Source organism: Macaca mulatta, chromosome 16 (assembly GCF_049350105.2).
Source record: "Macaca mulatta isolate MMU2019108-1 chromosome 16, T2T-MMU8v2.0, whole genome shotgun sequence".
Classification (NCBI taxonomy): Eukaryota; Metazoa; Chordata; class Mammalia; order Primates; family Cercopithecidae; genus Macaca; species Macaca mulatta.
Window position 1 is genome coordinate 17,927,168 of NC_133421.1, and position 22,144 is coordinate 17,949,311.

At 39.8% G+C, this 22,144-nt stretch overlaps 1 protein-coding gene across 47 annotated transcripts in view; it reads left to right on the top strand.

The window, feature by feature from the left end:
• The window catches only part of NCOR1 (nuclear receptor corepressor 1), a 189,410-nt gene that overhangs the window by 22,502 nt on the left and 144,764 nt on the right, over window positions 1–22,144 (top strand). For all 47 annotated transcript variants that reach the window (XM_015118697.3, XM_077970423.1, XM_015118702.3 and 44 more), the window contains one exon: window positions 9,788–9,921. In XM_015118697.3, coding sequence (XP_014974183.3) covers window positions 9,788–9,921 — 134 coding nt within the window. The remainder of the gene's footprint in view (window positions 1–9,787; window positions 9,922–22,144) is intronic.

Consider the following 22,144-nt stretch of genomic DNA (forward strand, 5'->3'; position numbering starts at 1 on the left):
AGGAGTTTGAGACTAGCCTGGCCAACATGATGAAACCCCTTCTCTACTAAATATATGAAAAAATTAGGCCGGGTGCGGTGGCTCAAGCCTGTAATCCCAGCACTTTGGGAGGCCGAGACGGGCGGATCACGAGGTCAGGAGATCGAGACCATCCTGGCTAATATGGTGAAACCCGTCTCTACTAAAAATACAAAAAACTAGCCGGGCGAGGTGGTGGGCGCCTGTAGTCCCGGCTACTCGGGAGGCTGAGGCAGGAGAATGGCGTAAACCCGGGAGGCGGAGCTTGCAGTGAGCTGAGATCCGGCCACTGCACTCCAGCCTGGGCGACAAAGCGAGACTCCGTCTCAAAAAAAAAAAAAAAAAAAAAAAGAAAAAAAGAAAAAAAAAAGAAAAAATTTGCCAGGCATCGTGGCAGGCACCTGTGATCCCAGCTACTTGGGAGGCTGAGGCAGGAGAATCGCTTGAACCCGGGAGGCGGAGGTTGCAGTGAGCCAAAATCGTGCTGTTGCACTCCAGCCTGGGCAACAAGAGTGAAACCCCATCTTAAAAGAAACAAAATTAACTTTGCAGTTTAGTTTATATATATACACATATATCTTTATTAATGCACTCATTATATGTGTACATTGTAACAAATTTTGAAAAATTCATAAACTCATAGAACCATCACCAAAATGAAGATGAACAACATTTCTAACACTCCAGAACGTTTCTTGGTACCCCATCCTCCTTGGCACCCTATCGGTGTCAGTCCTTCTCCCCCACTTCCTACTAACCTCAGCTCCTAGGAAACCACTGATCTGCTTTCTATCATAATACATTGTATATGTTCGGAGCTTCATGGGAACTCTTTTGTCTGTGGCCTCTTTTGCTTCCCATGATACTTCTGTGATCTATCCATGTCTGGCATGTCTCGGTTCATTCCTTTTTATTGTTGAGTATGGGTATGCCACAATTTATCCAGTCGCCTATTCCAGTTTTTGATTATTATAAGTAAAATTACTTAGAAAACATATATCTATATATTTGTTGTATCTAGATTATTAAAAGAAGTATTGCCTCGTTTTCTTAACAGTATCCTTTGGAGAGTGTACATTTTTTATTTTCATCAAGTCCGATGTACTTTTTTTTTTGAGATGGAGTCTTGCTCTGTTGCCCAGGCTGGAGTGCTATGGTGCCATTTCAGCTCACTGCAGCCTCTGCCTGCCGGGTTCAAACAATTCTCCTGCCTCAGCCTCCCGAGTAGCTGGAATTACAGGCATGTGCCACCACACCCAGGTAAGTTTTGTATTTTTAGTAGAGATGGAGTTTCACCATGTTGGCCAGGCTGGGGTCGAACTCCTGACCTCAGGTGATCCACCCTCCTCGGCCTTCCAGAGTGCTGGGATTACAGGCATGAGCCACTGTACCCAGCCCCAATGTATTATTTTTATTGTTCCTTTTTTGTGCTTTTTGTGTCATACCTAAGAAATTTTTGCCAAATTCACTAAGATTTTCACTTATGTTTTCTTCTCTAAGTTTTATAATTTTAGGTTTTTCATTTAGGTAAATTACCTATTTTGAATTAAAATTTTATATGTGATGTGGTAAGCATTGAGTTTCAGTCTTTCTGCATTAAGAATAATGTTAGCTTGGAGAGTGGTCTTTACTCCTGTGTTTTCTTAAGGGGTTTGCGTAGGATTGGTACTTTTTTTTTTGAGATGGAGTCTCGCTCTGTCGTCCAGGCTGGAGTACAGTGGCATGATCTTGGCTCACTGCAACCTCCATCTCCTGGGTTCAAGCGATTCTACTGCCTTAGCCTCCTGAGTAGTTGGGATTACAGGTGCGTGCCACCACACCTGGCTAATTTTTGTATTTTTAGTAGAGATGGGGTTTCACCGTGTTGGCCAGGCTGGTCTCGAACTTCTGACCTCAAGTGATCCACCCGCCTCAGCCTCCCAAAGTGTTGGGATTATAGGCATGAGCCACCATGCCTGGCCTTCTCTCTCTCTGCCCCTCTCCCTCTCTTTCCCCCTCTCTCCTCTTTCTCCTCTTTCTCCCTTTGAGTCTTACTCTGTCACCCAGGCTGGAGTGGGCAATTGCATGATCTTGGCTCACTGCAACCTCCTCCTGGTTCAAGCAATTCTCCTGCCTCAGCCTCCCAAGTAATTGGGATTACAAGCGCCCACCACGTTGCCTGGCTAATTTTTTGTATTTTTATTTGCAACAGGGTTTCGCCATGTTGGCCAGACTAGTCTCGAACTCCTGACCTTAGGTTATCTACCCACCTCAGCCTCCCAAAGTGCTGGGATTACAGATGTGAGCCACCACGTGTGGCCCAGGATTGATACTTTTTCATCCTTAGATATTTGATAGAATTTATCAGTGAAACTATTGGGCCCAGAATTTTTTTTGTGGGAAGAATTGAAATATGAGCTCCCTTTCTTTAATAGTTATAATTCAGATACTCAGTTTTTTTCTTGAGTCAGTTTGGATGTATTTTGTTGTTTAAGGTATCAGATTTATTGACATAATTTGTCACAATATTTCCTCATCATTTCAGTGCCTTTGATCAGATATGTTGCGATGTTGTTCCTCATGTGGATAATGTGTTTATTTTATTTTATTTTTTTTAAATCAGTCTGCCTAGAGGTTTATCAGTTTAATAGATTCTTGAAGAACTACCTTTGGTTTCAGTCATTTTCACTATTTTCTCTATTTCATTGATTTCTGCTCTTTATTGTTTTTTTCCTTCTTTAATTGTCTGTGTATATATCATTTCTGACATCCTTCATTCTTTCTGTATATTCAGGTTTTCTTCTGATATTATTGTGTTTTTGCCTGAAGAACTTCATTTCTCTTAGTTTAGGTCTTTTGGCAATTAATTCTCTCAGCTTTTATTTGCCTGAAAAAGTTTTTATTTCTGAAGACTATTTTCACTAGATATAGAATTCTAAGTTGACAGTTTCAGTATTTTAAGAGATACCTGGCTAGTATGATTTCTGACTAGAAGCCTGTGGTCATTCTTAATTTTTGTTCATTAATGTATAAAACACATTTTCCCCCCTCTGGCTACTTGTTGTTTTTTTTGAGGCAGTCTTGCTCTGTCATTCAGGCTGGAGAGCAGTGGTACGATCTCAGCTCACTACAACCTCTACCTCCCGGGTTCAAGCAATTCTTGTGCCTCAGCCTCCTGAGTAGCTGGGGCTGCAGGCATGCACTACCATGCCCAGCTAATCTTTTTTTTTTGAGACGGAGTTTCACTCTTGTTGCCCAGGCTGGAGTGCAGTGATGCAATCTTGGCTCACCACAACCTCCGCCTCCTTCAAGCGATTCTCCTGCCTCAGCCTCCCGAGTAGCTGGGATTATAGGCATGTGCCACCATGCCCGGCTAATTTTGTATTTTTAGTAGCTACAGATGGGATTTCTTCATGTTGGTCAGGCTGGTCTTGAACTCCTGACCTCAGGTGATCCATCCGCCTCAGCCGCCCAAAGTGCTGAGATTACAGGCGTGAACCACTGTGCCCGGCCCTAGCTAATTTTTTGTATTTTTAGTAGGGACAAGTTTTCGCTATGTTAGCCAGGCTGGTCTTGAACGCCTGGCCTCAAGTGATCTGCCTGCCTTCGCCTCCCAAAGTGTGGGGATTTCAGGTGTGAGCCACTGTGCCTGGTCTCCTCTTGTTACTTTTTAAGAGTTTTCTCTTTATCATTGGTGCCTTGCTATGTTGCCTAGGCTGGAGTGCAGTGGTTTTCATAGGTGCAGTCCCACTGCTGATCACACAGGAGTTGTGACCTGCTCCTTTTTGTTTTTTTTTTTTAACCTGGGTGGGTTCATCCCTCCTTAGGCAACCTGGTAGTCCCCCTGCTTCTGAGAGGTCATCATATAAATGCTGAACTTAGTGTAGACATCTGATTGGCATAGCCCAGAGCGGTAGCCCAGAAGTACTGGGCTGAAGGGATCCTCTTGCCTCAGCCTCCCAAGTAGATGGGAATACAGGTGTGAGTCACGACGCCTGGCTGTTGTGCTTTTTGAATGAATACATTATTGTCCCTGACATTCACCAAGCTTCCTGATTCTGTGGATTTACAATTTTCATAAAATTTGAGCAGTTTGGGGCCATTGTTTTTTCAAATATTTTTTCCTGTCTCCTTTCCCCCTAGTTTCTATCTGGCACTCCAATTACTCATGTTGCATGTTATTCCACAGTTCACTGTACCTCTGTTCACTTTTTTCCTCCTGTGTTTTTAAATCCATTAGCTTCATTTTGCTATGGTATCATAGTTAGTGATCTTTTCTTTTGTACTTTTCAGCCTGTTGTTAATTTTATCCAGTGACACTTCTATTGCAGATGGATTTCATTTTTGATTAGAATATGAACGTGAATTTCGTACTTTTTTAGTGCTGGCCTTTGTTATATTCCTGTAAAGAGAGATGAAGTCCTTCTGGTAGGAAATTAAGTTACTTTTGAGGCTTGTTTTTAAACTCTTAGGGCAGGTCTAGAGTAGTCTCTTTATTCTAGGTCTAATTTATTCCCCACTTCTAAGCTTGTCTCCTAGGGTTTCTGTTGAATGTCCCATGTATTCAGTGGGGTTTCCTCACTCTTGCTGGAAGAAATTTGAATGAGTTCTTGCCCTGAGTGAGCTCAGGGAATTGTTTGCTTTATAGTTGCTTCTAATTGTTCTATCATCAGAAATTATTTTTATCCCAGCCTGTGATATTTCTCCTTATGCATTTACAGACTAGAATTCAGACAGAGGCTTAAGGGATCCTAAATTCAGAGTTCAAGAAATCTTTCTCTTTGAAACTCACTTGTGAAAGTTCAGTCCCTATGGCTTATCCAAACCTCGTACGGTTGCTTCTTCAATGACTGTGATTGTGGGACACGAATTAGGTTCCCTTCCCATGGCTGCAGTTTGGAAATTGCCTTTAGGCAGAGGGCCTAGAGTATGGTAGGTAGGGCTTACCTCATTTGCTTCATTTCTCTCAGTGATCAAGCCCTTTTTTTTAGCTGTTGACTGTGGGAAGGTAATTCTGAGCAGTGTTACCTGCTTATACCTGGAAGCTGCAGTGCACTGTTGTTACTTTTATTTTACTCCTTACTCTTAATTTTTCTTGCTGGGTACATCCTTTAGAAATTCTTTCAGAGAGTATTGGCTGGGCGCGGTGGCTCATACCTGTAATCCCAGCACCTTGGGAGGCTGACGCGGGCAGATCACGAGGTCAGGAGATCAAGATCATCCTGGCTAACACGGTGAAACCCCGTCTCTACTAAAAATACAAAAAAAAAAAAAAACCCAAAAATTAGCTGGGCATGGTGGCCGGCACCTGTAGTCCCACCTTCTCGGGAGGCTGAGGCAGGAGAATGGTGTGAACCCGGAAGGTGGAGTTTGCAGTGAGCCGAGATTACGCCGCTGCACTCCAGCCTGGACGACAGAGTGAGACTCCTTCTCAAAAAAAAAAAAAAAAAAGAAAAAAAGAAGTTCTTTCAGAGAGTGTCTGTGGTTGGTACATTATTTGAGTTCTTGAATACTCAAAAGTTAGTAGCCTTAAAACTTGAGTGATGGTTTATTTTTTATTTCATTTTATTTTTAAAGACAAGGTTTCACTCTATCACCCAGGCCAAAATGCAGTAACACAGTCATAGTTCACTGTAACTTTGAGCTCGTGGGCTCAAGTGATTCTCCCACCTCAGCCTCGTGAGTAGCTAGGACTACAGGTTTGTACCACCGCCGTGCCCAGCTGATTTTTAAATTTTTTGTAGAGATGGGCTCTCACTGCACAGGCTTATCTCAAACCACTGGCCTCAAGCTGTCCTCCTGCCTTGCCCTCCCAAAATGCTGGGATTACAGGCATGAACCAGCATGGCTGGTCAATGATGACTTAGTTATTCAATTTGTAGCTTCAAAGTTATTTTCCTCTGAACTTGGAATATGCTATTATTTGCTGTTTGCTTCTATTCAGTGTTGCTAATGAGAAGCCTGCTTTTATTATGATCCTTCTAACTTTGTAGGAAATCTGTTTTTTATTTCATGGAACTTATAACAAAGTTTCAATTTATTCTTGTTTTCTAATATTTTTATGTGTCCAGTATGGATTAATTTTTAAAATACATCCAGTTTTTTCCTTAAGCCCTTTTAAATCTGAAGACCATGTTTTTTTTTCTAACTTCAGAGAAATGCTGTTCTATTATTTCTCAGGATCCTGTCTCTTACCTGTTGATATGGGAAGTTGGAACTTTTTGCACTAGCTCCCATTTTTAACTTTTCTTCTGTGGTTTCTATGTCTTTGTGCTTTACTGGGTACTGAGAGAATTCCTCAGTTCTCTCTTAGCTTTTCACTTCTGTGTGTTCAACTATTGTTTACATTCAGTGATTCAATTTTTAGTTTCTTTGATTTTTTTTTTTTTTTTTTTTTTTTTTTGAGATGGAGTCTCGCTCTGTCACCCAGGCTGGAGTGCAGTGGTGCCATCTCGGCTCACTGCAAGCTCCACCTCCTGGGTTCAGGCCATTCTCCTGCCTTAGCCTCCCGAGTAGCTGGGACTATAGATTCTGCCACCGCGCCTGGCTTATTTTTTGTATTTTTAGTAGAGATGGGTTTTCACCGTGTTAGCCAGGACGGTCTCGATCTCCTGACCTCGTGATCTACCTGCCTCGGCCTCCCAAAGTGCTGGGATTACAGGCGTGAGCCACCGCACCCGGCCTCTGATTCTTTTATTAAATTTTAAAAAAATTTTTTGAGACAGAGTCTGACTCTGTTGCCCAGGCTTGAGTACAGTGGCACGATCTTGGCTCATTGCAACCTCCACCTCCTGGGTGCAAGCAATTCTCGTACCTCAGCCTTCTGAGTAGCTGGGACCACAGACATGTGCCACCATGCCCAGCTAATTTTTGTAATTTTAGTACACATGGGGTTTTGCCAAGTTGGCCAGGTTGGTGTCAAGCTCCTGGCCTCAAGTAACCCTCTCACCTTGGCCTCCCAACGTGCTAAGATTACAGGCGTGAGCTACCATGCCCGGCCTACCATTTTATTTATTTTTTATTTATTTATTTTTTTACAAACCCTTGTGATGAGGGCTGACTTTTTTTTTTTTATTAAAAAAAACAAAACAAAACAGAATCTCGCTCTGTCGCCGAGGCTGGAGTTCAGTGACTTGGTCTTGGCTCACTGCAACGTCTTTCTCCCAGGTTCAAGCGATTCTCCTGCCTCAGCCTCTGGAGTAGCTGGGATTACATGTGCCTGCCACCATGCCTGGCTAGTTTTTGTATTTTTAGTAGAGATGGGATTTCACCATGTTGGCCAGGCTGGTCTTGAACTCCTGACCTCAAGTGATCTGCCTACCTTGGCCTCCCAAAGTTCTGGGATTACAAGCGTGAGCCATAGCACCTGGCCTATTTGATTGTTTTTGAGAATATTATTATTATTTTCTAAGTCCTTTTTATTTTTATCTACTGTTTTTTTTTTTTTTTTTTTTTTTTTGAGACGGAGTCTCGCTCTGTCACCCAGGCTGGAGTGCAGTGGCCGGATCTCAGCTCACTGCAAGCTCCGCCTCCCGGGTTCACACCATTCTCCGGCCTCAGCCTCCCGAGTAGCTGGGACTACAGGCGCCCGCCACCTCACCCGGCTAGTTTTTTGTATTTCTTAGTAGAGATGGGGTTTCACCGTGTTATCCAGGATGGTCTCGATCTCCTGACCTTGTGATCCGCCCGTCTCGGCCTCCCAAAGTGCTGGGATTACAGGCTTGAGCCACCGCGCCCGGCCTTATCTACTGTTTTACCTGTTTCCTTGGATGTAAATTCTTTTTTGTTTTGGTGCCTTTGAAAAAACTTTTTTTTTTTTTTTTTTTTTTTTTTTTTTTTTTTTTTTGTGAGACAGAGTCTTGCACTTTTGTCTGGGCTGGAGTGCAATGGTAAGGTCTCGGCTCACTGCAGCCTCCGCCTCCCAGGTTCACGTGATTCTCCTGCCTCAGTCTCCTGAGTAGCTGGGATTACAGGAGCACGCCACCACGCCCAGCAAATTTTTTGTATTTTTAGTAGAGACGGGGTCTCGTTATGTTGGCCAGGCTGTTCTCAAACTCCTGACCTTGTGATCTGCCCGCCTTGGCCTCCCAAAGTGCTGGGATTACGGGCGTGAGCCACCGTGCCAGGCTGAAAAAGTTTTTTAAATGGTTTTGTTTTTTATGTATTCAACTTTATATCTGAGATTTCTTCTTAGACTATGAGTTATTTTTCACTCATAACTTACAGAGAAGGGCTCTCAATGGCTTTATCTACCCCCTGTTTTATCCTGGACAGCACAGTTTTATCTGTTTATGATTTTTAAAACATTTTTGTTGACACAGAATTCATATAACAGAAAATTTACCATTTTAAAGTATATAATATAGCAGCTTTTAATATATTCATTATATTGTGCAACTATCACCATTACCCGATTTCAGGATATCTCCATCACCTGCAACGAAACCCCATACCTAATAGCAGTTTCAGTTCTCCTCCTCTCCCCATCTTTTGGCAGCCACCAATTCATTTTCTGTTTCTATGGATTTGTTGCCTTTTCTTTTCTTTTTTTTTTTTTTTTCTTTTTAAATACAGTGTCTTGCTCTGTCACCCAGGCTGGAGTGCAGTGACGCAGTCGGAGCTCACTGCAGCCTCTAACTCTTGGGCTCAAGTGATCCTCCCGCCTTAGCCTACCGAGTAGCTGGGACGTGCCACAATGCCTGGCTAATTTTTAAATTTATTTTTTGTAGAGATGAAGTCTCACTATGTTGCCCAGACTAGTCTTGAATCTCTGGGGTCAAGCAATCTGCCCACCTTGGCCTCCCAAAGTGTTGGGATTACAGACGTGAGCCATAGCACCCAGGCTGGATTTGCTTATTATAGACATTTTATATAAATGGAATAATAATATGCGACCTTTTGTGCCTGGCCTTTTTTTTTTTTAAACTTAGTATAATGTTTTCTATGTTCATCTGTGTTCTAGCATGTGTTCTAGCATCTCTTCTTTTTTAAGGCTGAATGATATTCAGTTGTATGGTTATACTACATTTTGTTTATTTGTTCATTAGTTGATGGACATTTTGGTTGTTTTTTGTTTTTATTTTTTGGCTATTGTGAATAATGCACCCATGAAAAATTGTTTACTAGGTTTTGTGTGTGGTTTTATGTACTTGCAATTCTTTGGGGTATATACCTAAGACTGGAGTTCCTAGCTTATTTAGTAATTTAGTAATTCTGTGTTTTTCTGTTTATGATTGAGTTAGCACAATAGATTTGTTTGGAAAATAAGTTTTTGCCAAAAAACAAAAACAAAGGAAAGGTACAAAAACAAACACAAAAAACGCACCTAGTTTTGATGGGAAAAACTACTACTCTTAACTAGCAGGTTGATTCTCCGGACTTCAGTTTCTTCATTGTAGGTGTGGAAGGATTTGATTAGACTTCCATGACCCTTCTTCCAGCTTACTCATTATGAATTTAGTATTGGAATGCTTTTTAGGATTTCATATTGAACACGTGAGTTTGAGATTTTACTGACGTGAGTAATACGGATTGGGAGTTATTGTAATTTGTTATTAGAGGAATGAATCAATATAGATTAAACTTGAAATTTCATTTTGGATTATTTTTAATGATACACGGTTAAAATGCTGATTATTTTAAGGAGAAGATTATGTCAATGAAGGATTGAAATAGTCATTGCTCTTTCTTTCCATACTTAGTGGTCCATAACTACCTTTATACTTGCTTTGATTTCATGATGCTGTTCAGTTTTTGGTTAACAACTGATGTATGATTATTTTAATACTAGGAGTTCGCAGTCCCTGATTATCGTTCTTCTCATCTTGAAGTGAGTCAGGCATCACAGCTTTTGCAGCAACAGCAGCAGCAACAGCTTCGAAGGCGACCTTCCTTGCTTTCAGAATTTCACCCAGGTTCTGACAGGTAATGAGGTTTCTTTTATGTTTCTATTTAGGATTATAACTGTGAAGTATACAAGTTTGTCATTATTTTATATTTTTACTTTTTATTAACCAAGCCATGACTGGTCATTTATAGTTTACATTTTGAATTCTTTCTTGTTGGTTGGTTGCAGTAGTTAACAAGCTCTTAAAACTTGTTTCCTTAGTTTGGCATTAATATTATATAGTAGAAAGGCAGTAAACCCCCTGGTCACCTGTGTGTCCTTGGTTATGTTCTATAGACTTGGGCTGCACATTAGAACCACCTGGGATGCCCAAGTCTCATCACAAAACACTTAAATCAATCTCTGGGGTTGGGCCCAGGCTTTATTTTATCGCGGAAGTTTTTCTGGTAATTCTGATTTGCAGCTAGGGTTTCCAATCAGTGATCTCAACTCTTCAAGCTTTAGTTTTCCCTCCTATAGAAATGGAGATAATAGTGGCATTGTCCTCAACTGATAGTAAATATTCTATCAGATAATGTAGGTCCTGTAAAATGCATGGTGGGTTCTCTTTTTCCTCAGTGTCCTTACCATCTCTGCTTTCTTTTACTTCATTCTCATTCTGAAAGTTGTGTGTTTTTGTTTTTTTTGAGACGGGATCTTTGTAGCTCTGTTGCCCAGGCTGGAGTGCAGTGGCATGATCGTGGCTTATTGCAGCCTCAGCCCCCTGGGCTCAAGTGATTCTCCCACCTTAGTTTCCCAGTCCAGGCAAATTTTGTAATTTTTGTAGAGACAGGATTTCGCCATGTTGAGGCGAAATTGAAGGAGTCTTGAACTCCTGAGCTCAAGTGATCCGCCCACCCCTACCTCCCAAAATAGTTAATTCTTTTTTTTTTGAGGAGGAGGAGTCTCGCTCTGTCACTCAGGCTGGAGTGCAGTGGCATGATCTCAGCTCACTGCAACGTCTGTCTCCAGGGTTCAAGTGATTCTCATGCCTCAGCTTCCTAAATAGCTGGGATTACAGGTGTACACCACCACACCCAGCTAGTTTTTGTATTTTTAGTAGAGACGGAGTTTTGCCATGTTGACCAGGCTGGTCTTGAATTCCTGGCCTCAAGTGATCTGCCTGCTTTGGCCTCCCAAAGTGTCGGGATCACAGGCATGAGCCACTGCACCTGGCCAGGGTTTTTTTTTTTAAATTGCGTGTGTTTAAGGCATACAGCATGTTGTTACGGGATATGTATAGATAATAAAAAGGTCACTATGGTGAAGCAAATTAACGTATCCATCATCTCACAAAGTTATTTATTTTTGCTTTTTGGTTTTTTTTTTTACTCTTATGGCTGGACCAACTAAAATCTACTCATTTATCATGAATCCCAGATACAGCACAATATTATTGCCTGTAGTCCTCATGTTGTACACAAGAACTCTAGACTTGTTCATTCTATATATCTGCTACTTTACATCCTCTGACTTTCATCTCCCGCATTTTCTTTCCACCTCCTGCCCCTGGTAACCACTGTTACCACTGTTTTGTTCTCTTTGTAGAGTTCCTTTTTTTTTTTTTTTCAAGATTCCACATATAAATGAAATCATGCAATATTTTACTTTCTGTGTCTGGTTTATTTCACATAGCATAATGTCCTCCAGGCTTATCCATGTTGTGGAAGGCAAGATCTCTTTTTTTTTGGGGGGGGGGTGGTGAATAATATTCCATAGTATATATATACCACAGTTTATGATTCATTCATTGACAGACACTTAGATTGTTTTTATATCTTGGCTATTGTGAATAATGCTGCAATAAACATGGGAGTGCAGTTATCTTTACAAGATGGTGATTTCATTTCCTTTGGGTATATATCCAGAAGAAGGATTGCCGGGTCATATGGTAGTTCTATTTTTAATTTCTTTAGGAACTTCCATACTGTTTTTCATAATGGTTGTACTAATTTACATTACCACCAGCAGTGTACAAGAGTTCTTTTTTCTTCACACCCTCGTTAATATTTGTTATCTTTTGACTTTTTGGTAATAACTATCCTAATGGGTGTGAGAGTATCTCATAGTGCTTTTAATATACAGTTCCCTGATGACTAATGATACTGAACATCTTTTCATATACCTGTTGGTGATTTTTGTGTTTTCTTTTGAGAAATGTCTATTCAAGTCTTCTGCCCATTTTAAAATCAGGTTATTTGTTTCTCTGCTATTGAGTTTTATGAGTTCTTTATAAATTCTGGATATTAATCCCTTAGCAGATACATAGTTTACAAATATGTTTTCTGTGTCTACAGGCTGCTGACTCATTTTGTTGTTTTCAGAAGCTTTTTAGTTTGATGTAGTCCCATTTACATATTTGTGCTTTTGTGGCCTGACCTTTTGATATGCAAAAAATCATTGCCAAGGTCAGTGTCCTGGAGTTTTCTCTTGCAGGACTTTTATAGTTTCTGATCTTATATTTAAGTCTTTTATCCATTTCGAGTTGATTTTTGTGTATGGTGTAAAACAAGGGTCTAATTTCGTTCTTTTGCATCTGGATATCTAGTTTTCCCAGCATTATTGAAGAGACTACCCTTTCCCCATTGTGTTGCTGTGGTGCCCTTGTCAAAAGTTAGGCGGCCATATGTTTAGATTTATTTCTGGGCTTTCTATGCTAATGATCAGTGTGTCTGTTTTTATGCCAATACCATATTGTTTTGATTACTGTAACTTGGTAATACAATTTTAAATCAGGAAGTGTGATGCCTCTTTGTTTTTCTTTTTCAGAATTGATTTTGCTATTGGGGGTCTTTCATACACTTCCATGTGAATTTTAGGGTTTTTTTCTATTTATGTGAAAAACGCCATTGGGATTTTAATAAGGATTGTGTTGAATCTGTACTGTATATTTCTTTGGGTTGTGTGTACATTTTTGCAACATTCTTCTGATCCATGAGCACATGATATCTCTTCATTTATTTGTGGCTTGAGTTTCTTTAATCAGTGTTTTATAGTTTTCAGTATACAGATTTTTCACCTCCTTGGTTAAATTTATTTAAATGTTTTTTAAAACTCTGTCATAAATTGTTTCCTTGATTTCTTTTTCAGTTAGGTTGTTATTTGTGTATAAGACTGCTGTTGATTTTGTATCCTGCAACTGTACTGGATTCATTTATTCTAACAGTTTTTTTTAAATGTGTGGAATCTTGGGGAACTTTTATATGTAGGATTGTGTCATCTGCAAATAGAGATATTTTTACTTAGGATGCCTTTTATTTCTTTTATTATTATTATTTTTTGTTTGGTTGCTCTTGCTAGTACTTCTAGTACTATGTTGAATAGAAGCGTTTGCCACTGCTTCTAATCAACATAGTACTAGATGGGAAAAGGATCCCATCCTTACCTTTCATGGTATCTTAGTGGAAAATCTTTCAGTTTTTCCCTTTTGATTATGTTGTTAGTTGTGGAATTTTCCCAAATGGCCTTTATTTATGTTAAGGAACTTTCGTTTTCCTAAGCTGTTGAGTTTTTTAAGTCAAGAAAAGATTTTGGACTTTGTTGAATGCTTTTTCTGCAGCAGTTAAGATGATGTGTTTTGTTTTTGTTTTTACTTCTCTTCTTTTTACCAATAGGATATTTTATATTGTCGTTTTTTTCTTCTTGAATATTTATTTCTTCTCCTCAGTAAAATTTTTTTGCTAACGTATTTATTCTTAGTAGCATTTTACTTACTGATGACTCTCATATATTTCTGCTACAAATACAGAAATTTTGGGCCAGGCACTGTGGCTTACGCCTGTAATCCCAGCACTTTGGGAGACCAAGGCGGGCGGACCACGAGGTTGGGAGATTGAGACCATCCTGGCTAACATGGTGAAACACCATCTCTACTAAAAATACAAAAAAATTAGCCGGGCGTGGTGGCGGGCACCTGTAGGCTCAGCCACTCTGGAGGCTGAGGCAGGAGAATGGCATGAACCCGGGAGGCGGAGCTTACAGTGAGCCAAGATTGTGCCACTGGACTCCAGCCTGGGCGACAGAGTGAGACTCCATCTCAAAAATAAATAAATAAATAAATAAATAAATAAATAAATAAATAAAATAAATTTATTTAAATTTTCTGTGATTTTAGGCCCTGAGTGTTTAAAAGTTTTACTCTGGATTAAGTTATGACAATTAGTAGTAGTAGATCATCGAACAAAAAACATAAATATATGTATACATTTTATTTATATTATTATTAAAAGCAAAAAGTAAAATCTTATTAAAAACATATCTTTTAATGAGAGAGGACTGGTTTCCCTTCCCCCAATTATTGTAATTTTTGAGTACTAATTACTGGAAACAGGCAGGCTTCTATGTGAATACTATTCCAATTTTTATTTTTTTTAAACAATGAATAATGTTCATATAAGTAGGTAGAAGTGGAATAAATTTTGTAGCTGCAATTTTGCTTAATTCTCTGAGTGCCTTCCAATTTCTAGACCAACAATCACAATTATCTGATGTCTAAAATTATTTTTTTGATCTTTCAGCTAAAATACAGTTTCTCCTTTGATACAAAAGCAAAGAATTAGAAACCACTTGGTTTGGAAAAAAGTTTGTTACCCATACTTTTCCCAGTCTCTTCTTTCAGTATTGACATCATTATTTCAAATTGTTCTTTTGCAGTACTGGAGGTTTAGTTTTATTGGTTTTTCACTTTTTTTATTATCTAGGATAGAGGTTGCCAAACTAAGGCTAGTTAGTGCTGACCATATCTTGCCTGTCCTGTTTTTGTTGAGCCCTCAAGAATGATTTTTTACATTTATGTGTTAAAATAAATTTTATTTTGTATATTTGAGGTTTACATGATGTTATGGAATACACATAGTTTAGCCAATGAACATGCCTGTCATCTCACATATTTTGTTTTGGTGATGAACAGCTAAAATCTATCCATTTAGCAAAAATCCCTGATATAATATAATTGTATTAACTTTAGTTCTCATGTTATACATTAGATCTCTAGACTTGTTCATCCTACACATCTGCTATTTTGTATCTTTTGACCTGCATCTCCTTATTTCCCCATCCCCAACTGGTAAACCACTGTTTCATTCTCTAGCCCCGTGTAATTGAGTGCTTTTTTTTTTTTTTTTTTTTTAAATATTTCATATATAGGGGAGATCATGCAATATTTTTCTTTTTGTGTCTGGCTTATTTCAGCATGGTTTCAGCGTGGTCCATCCACATTATGGCATATGAAAGGATTTTTTTCTTTTTTAAAGCTGAATAATATTTTATATACATATATATACACACACACACACACACACACATACACACATACATACATATATATGTATACACACACACACATCACATTTTCTTTTTTTTTATTTTAGACAGAGTCTCACTCTGTCACCCAAGCTGAAGTGCAATGGTGCAACCTTGGTTCACTGCAACCTCCACTCCTGGGTTCAGGCTATTCTCCTGCCTCAGCCTCTGGACTAGCTGGGACTACAGGCACGTGCCACCATGCCCAGCTAATTTTTGTATTTTTAGTAGAGATGAGGTTTCGCCATGTTGGCGAGGCTGGTCTCGAACTGTGGACCTCAAGTGATCCACCCACCTCAGCCTCCCAAAGTGCAGGGATTACAGGTGTGAGCCACTGTGCCTGGCTTGCACATTTTCTTTATCCATTCATCTGTCAGTGGGCATCTAGGTTGTTTCTATATATTAACTATTGTGAATGATGCTGCCGTGAACATGGGAGTGTAGATATCTGGTGGTTGTTTTTTTTTCTTTTGAGATAGGGTCTTGCTTTACCACTCAGGCTGGAGTACAGTGGCATGATCATGACTCGCTGCAGCCTGGACCTCCCAGGCTCAAATGATCCTCCCACCACAGCCTCCCAGGTAGCTGGCACCACAGGTGCATGCCACAGTGGCATGTTAATTTTGTATTTTTTGTAGAGACAGGGTCTCACTATATCCAGGCTGGCCTTGAACTCCTGGCCTCAAGTGATCCTTCTGCCTCGGCCTCCCAAAGTGCTAGGATTACAAGCATGAACCTCTGAGCCCAGCCCAGATATCTTTACGAGGTGGTGACTTCATTCCTTTTGAGTATACAACCAGAAGAGGGACTGCTGGGTCTATAGTAGTTCTATTTTTAATTTCTTTGGAACCTTTCATACTGTTTTCCATAATGGCTATAACAATCTACATTCCCACTAACAATATACTAGGGTTCCCTTTTCTCCATACCTTTGCCAACATTTGTTATCTTTTGTCTTTTGGAGAATAGCCATCCTTACAGGTGTGAGGTGAGATCTCATTGTAGTTTTAATTTGCGTTTCCATTGTGATTAGTGATATAGAGCGCCATTTTATATATCTCTTGGCCATTTTTATGTTTCTTTGGAGAAGTGTCTGTTTAGGTCCTTTTCCCATTGTTTTCACTTCTCTTAATATATCACATTGATTGATTTGTATGTGTTAAACCAGTCTTGCATGCCGGGGTAAATCCCACTTGCTAGTGGTTTGTAATCTTCGTGATGTGTTGTTGAATTCAGTTTATTAATATTTTATTAAGGATTTTTGCATCAGTGTTCATTAGAGAGATTGGCCTCTAGTTTTGTTTTCTTGTGATGTCCTTGACTTAGATATCAACCTAAATGCCATTGACTTAGATATGCTGGCCTCATATAATGTGTTGGGAAATATTCCCTCTAGCTTTATTTTTTGGAAGAGTTTAGGAGGAGTTGGTAGATATTTTTCTTTGACTATTCAGTACAGTTCTGCCATGAAGCCTTCAGATCCTGGAGTTTTCTTTGTTGAGAAGTTTTTGATTACTTCTTCAGCCTCTTCATTCGTTATTGGTCTGTTCAGGCTTTCTACTTCTGCCTAACTCAATCTTGGTAGGTTGTATTTTTCTAGGAATTTATCCATTTCCTCTAGGTTATCCAATTTACTGACATATAATGGTTCATATAGTTCCTTATGATCCTTTTCATTTCTGAGGTATCTGTTGTAATTTCTTCATTTTCTTTCTTTATTTTATTTATATGAATTCTAAGGTATTTTGAAATATAATTACCTTGATAAATTTCCTTTCTGATTTCAGCAATTTTATAAGGTACCTGATTTCCCATTTCAAAAATATGCTCACTGTTTAGGTTCTAAGATGATCAAAGATTTGAAATATAATATTATTTTTTTTGAGACGGAGTCTCACTCTGTTGCACAGGCTGGGGTACAGTGGCGTAATTTTGGCTCACTGCAATCTCTGCCTCTCATGTTCAGGCGATTCTTCTGTCTCAGGCTCCGATTAGCTGGAACTACAGGCACTACAAAAAAAAATACTTTTTTTGTATTTTTAGTAGAAACAGGGTCTCACCGTGTTGGCCAACCTGGTCTCAAACTCCTGACCTCAGGTGATCCCCCGCATCAGCCTCCCAAAGTGCTACGATTATAGGCGTGAGCTACCACTCCCAGCCTAAAATTATTATATAATACATTTCTTGGTTAAGTTTGGAGAGAGAATTCAGATTACTTGTCCCCTGATACCTAAAAAATATACAAAAATATTTATTTTTCAAAAAGGCTAAAAATTTACCCTTTTATGAACAAGGAAAGGCATATAGATATTGTCAAAAACTTGGAAAAGTGGGATTCACAGAAAGAATTACAAGTATCTTGAATGACTTGGCCTATTTTCTATTTTTTTTTTTTTTTTTTTTTTGAGACGGAGTGTCGCTCTGTCGCCCAGGCTGGAGTGCGGTGGCACGATCTCGGCTCACTGCAAGCTCCACCTCCCGGGTTCACGCCATTCTCCTGCCTCAGCCTCCCGAGTAGCTGGGTCTACAGGCGCCCACCACCGCAACCGGCCAATTTTTTTTTGGTGTTTTTAGTAGAGACGAGGTTTCACCGTGTTAGCCAGGATGGTCTCGATCTCCTGACCTCGTGATCCGCCCGTCTCGGCCTCCCAAAGTGCTGGGATTACAGGCTTGAGCCACCGCACCCAGCCTATTTTATTTTTTTGAGACAGAGTTTCGCTCTTTTTGCCCAAGCTGGAGTGCAGTGGTGCAATCTCTGCCTCCCAGGTTCACGGGATTCTCATGCCTCAGCTTTAAGAGTCGCTGAGATTACAGGTGCCTGCCTCCATGGCCGGCTAATTTTATATTTTTAGTAGAGGTGGGATTTCACCATGTTGGCCAGGCTAGTTTCGAGCTCCTGACCTCAGGTGATCCGCCTGCCTCAGCCTCCCAAAGTGCTGGGATTACAGGCGTGAGCCACTGTGCCCGGTGAACATGAGTTTTTAGAAAAGAAAATTTTAAAAAAGCGATATTGAAGAAAATAAGTTAGTGAAATCCTAGGATTTCTCATGAATATTCCTTGATTGGAGAAAATTTAAATTGGTGGTGGTGAATGGTTTGCTTGAGAATTCCCATTATGCCATCCTGGTTTCTTAACAGCTGCAGAAAGGACAGTTGGGATGTGCCATTCTGTAAAGTGATGAGCCAGAACCTTCTGGAGTGGTCTACATGTCTGGCTGGTAGAGGGGGCCAGAGTCCTTAGCAAAGGCAGTTACAGCCCTAACCAAGATTTTTCCTCCTTTGCCCCACTTCCTTGCTCCCTCGGGTCGTAGAACAGTATATAGGAAGCCATACCCAGTCTTCCCGTTTGCAGAGAAGATGAACACATGCCAGAAAAAGTGGGAACAATCAAGGAGAACCTACCCAGACTATCCCACACCGAGAGAAAGGCTGCCACAATGTACCTGAGCAGGAGGGTGGGGAATGGCACAAACAAGGTGAATATATTCCTAGAGAAGAAAATTAAAGCAACACAGTATGCCAAAAATAAAATCACCACGTGTAAGAAACATAAAGAGCATGCCTCGTAAGTGCTATGCACTATAAAAGAACTTAAATAATGAAGTATTCAAAAACAAAATGATAAGACAGACAAATGGGCTAAGTGTAGTTCAGACATTTGACTGCCCTCGAGATATAAAATGAGAAAGAAAAGGAATAAAGTAGATGTGGCTTAAGGTAAACCTTGTCTTAGAACAAAGTCTTGATATAATTAGAGTGAGTACAGAAGAAAAGGACAAAGATTAAGACAATTAGAACTTGTAGGGAGGACAAATAAAGATCATCCAGGATACTGTAAGAACATGTTTTTGAGGTGGAAAACCTGATAAAGGAACAGTAACAATATTCATAATACAGAAATTCCCCATAAAGTTAAGGAAGAATTGATAGAATCTATAGATTGATAAAACACCTTGTTCCAGGAAAAATTTGTACAGAAAGAATGATCCATACCAAGACAGATCATGGTTAAGGAATTAAATTGCGAGGATAACTAAAAGAATTAGGAAGTCAGGAAACAAAATAAATGCTCCACAAGGTGGAAGAATCAGGCTGCAAACGTCTATATAGCAGAATTGAGTGACTGAAGATAGTGGAGCAATAGCTACAACGTTCTGAGTAAAAGAAATTGATATTCAAGAATATTATACCAGACAGTTTAACAATAAAAGCAACAGGCAGATGTTCTTAGACATGAAAGCACTGAGCAATTATAGCATCTAAAACTGAAAGAGGCCGAGTGTGGTGGCTCACACCTGCAATCCCAGCACTTTGGGAGGCCAAGGCAGGCGTATCACCTGAGGTCAGGAGTTCAAGACCAGCCTCACCAACATGGTGAAACCCTGTCTCTACTGAAAATATAAAAAATTGCCGGGAGTGGTGGCGCACGCCTATAATCTCAGCTACTCTAGAGTCTGAGGCAGGAGAATTGCTTGAACCCAGGAGGTGGAGGTTGCAGTGAGCCAAGATTGTACCACTGTACTGTTGCCTGGGAGACAGAGCGATACTCTGTCTCAAATAAAACAAAACAAATCAAAACAAACAAACCAACCTGAAAGAATTTCTTTTTTTTCTTTTCTTTTTGTTTGTTATTTTTTTTGAGATGGAGTTTTGCTCTTGTTGCTCGGGCTGGAGTGCAATGATGCGATCTTGGCTCACTGAAACCTCCGCTTCCTGGGTTCAAGTGATTCTCCTGCCTCAGCCTCCCGAGTAGCTGGGATTATGGGCATGCGCCCTCACACCTGGCTAAATTTTTTGTATTTTTAGTAGAGATGGGGTTTCTCCATGTTGGCCAGGCTGGTCTCGAACTCCTGACCTCAGGCGATCCACCTGCCTCGGCCTCCCAAAGTGCTGGGATTATAGGCATGAGCCACTGCACCTGGCCTGAGAATTTCTTGATGACCGATTCCAGCCAAATAAAGAATGGATGCCACGGTAAGAGGATTGGTAGTAAGCCATAAACCCATCTTTTTTGTTTGTTTGTTTGTTTGTTTTTAAAGAGACAAAGTCTCCAAATTCCTGGGCTCAAGTGATCCTCCTGCCTCAGTCTTCTGAGTAGCTGGGATTACAGGCGCATGGCATTGTGCCTGACTAATTTTTTTTTTTTGTAGAGACAGAGTTGCTATGTTGCCCAGACTGGTATCAAAACTTCCAGCCTCAAGCGATCCTCCTGACTTGGCCCCCGAAAATGATGGGAAACATGTGTGAGCCACTACATCCGGCAACTAGGGCACAGGAAAATTAAGAAAAACATTGAGTATGGAACATTTTCTTTTTATCAAGAAATCAGACTGCTTTAGAATTCTTTAAAATTCAAATGATAAAGTGTAGTTATTTAAATGTGTTTTGTAATTTTAATTTGTTTTAAAGATGTTTAAGGATGGTGTTACTAGATGACAAAAGTCAGTAAAATGGGGAACTTTACAAAGTTTGCAAGCCTACAGAGTTTTGTTTTTGTTTTTGTTTTTGTTTTTTAAAGACATGAGTCTCGCTTCATCGCCCAGACTGTTGTGTTGTGCAGTGGCATGATCTTAACTCACTTCAACCTCTGCCTCCCGGGTTCAAGCGATTCTCCTGCGTCAGGTTCCCGAGTAGCTGGGACTACATGTGCGCACCACCACGCCCGGCTAACTTTTGTATTTTTTGTAGAGACAGGCTTTCACCTTATTGGCCAGGCTGGTCTCGAACTCTTGACCTCAAGCGATCCACCTATCTTGGCCTCTCAAAGTCTTGGGATTACAGGCATGAGCCACGGCATCCGACCCTACAAAGATTTCTTTATATGAAAATTTGGTGTTAGGTTTTGTTTTGTTTTGATTTGGTATACCACATTTTATTTATCTATTTTCATCAGCTGATGGGTGTTTGGATCATTTTTACTTTTTGACAATTATGAATAATTCTGTGAACATTCATGTACAAGTTTTTGTTTGGGCATATATTTTCCTTTCTGTTGGTTAGATACCTAGGAGTGGAATTGCTGGGTCATATGGTAACTCTATGTTTATTTAACTATTTGAGAAACTACCAGATCATTTTCGAAGTGTACCATTCTACTGGTGTTAATTTTAAAAGGCAAATACATTAATTTAAATTGGAGATTTCATGCTTAGTTGTATCAGAACTCCTAATATTAAATTGTACTTAGTGAAGATTTTCGTAGTTTATTTAAATTTCTGAGATTTTATACATTATATATTTATTTATGGCTGAGTAGGTTTGTTCTTCTAAAAAGGATTGGCGGGCTGAAATGGGAAGTAGTCTGATTTCTAGATAGAAAAGGAACATTCCATACTCACTGTTTTCTTAATTGTCCTGTTCCTTGGTTTCCTTAGTTTCTTCTCCAGTACTGGGTATGGTATATCTCAACTTCTAGCTTTGATAAATCTCAGAGGCAGAGTTGCTGGAAATGAAATGTCATACTTGAAAATTATGCTTTTGTCGGTTATGTTCTAACTGAGGGGGCAACTGAGGGTGGAAGTCCAGGTAAGGCATTACTTGGGTAGATTACCTCTGGCCTTAGTGGAGGATGAATCTTTTGATTATAATAGCTTTGTAGTAAGCTTTAAAAGGTGAAGTGTGAGTTTTCCAACTTTGTTCTTTTCCAAGATTGTTTGGCTGTTTGTAATCCCTTGAGATTCCATATGAATTTTGTGATGACTTTTTCTGTTTCTGCAAAACAAGCCAATGGCATTTGATAGAGATTGCATTGAATCCACAGGTTGCTTTGTGTAGTATTGTCATTTTAATGACATTGTCTTCCAGCATACGAATTTGAGATTTCTTACTATGTATTAAGTCTTTTATTTCTTCGAGCAATGTTTTGTGGTTTTCAGCGTTTTAAAGTTGTAAGCCTCCTTGGTCAAATTTATTCCTAGCTATGTTCTTTTGGGTGCTCTTATAAATGTATTGCTTTTGTTT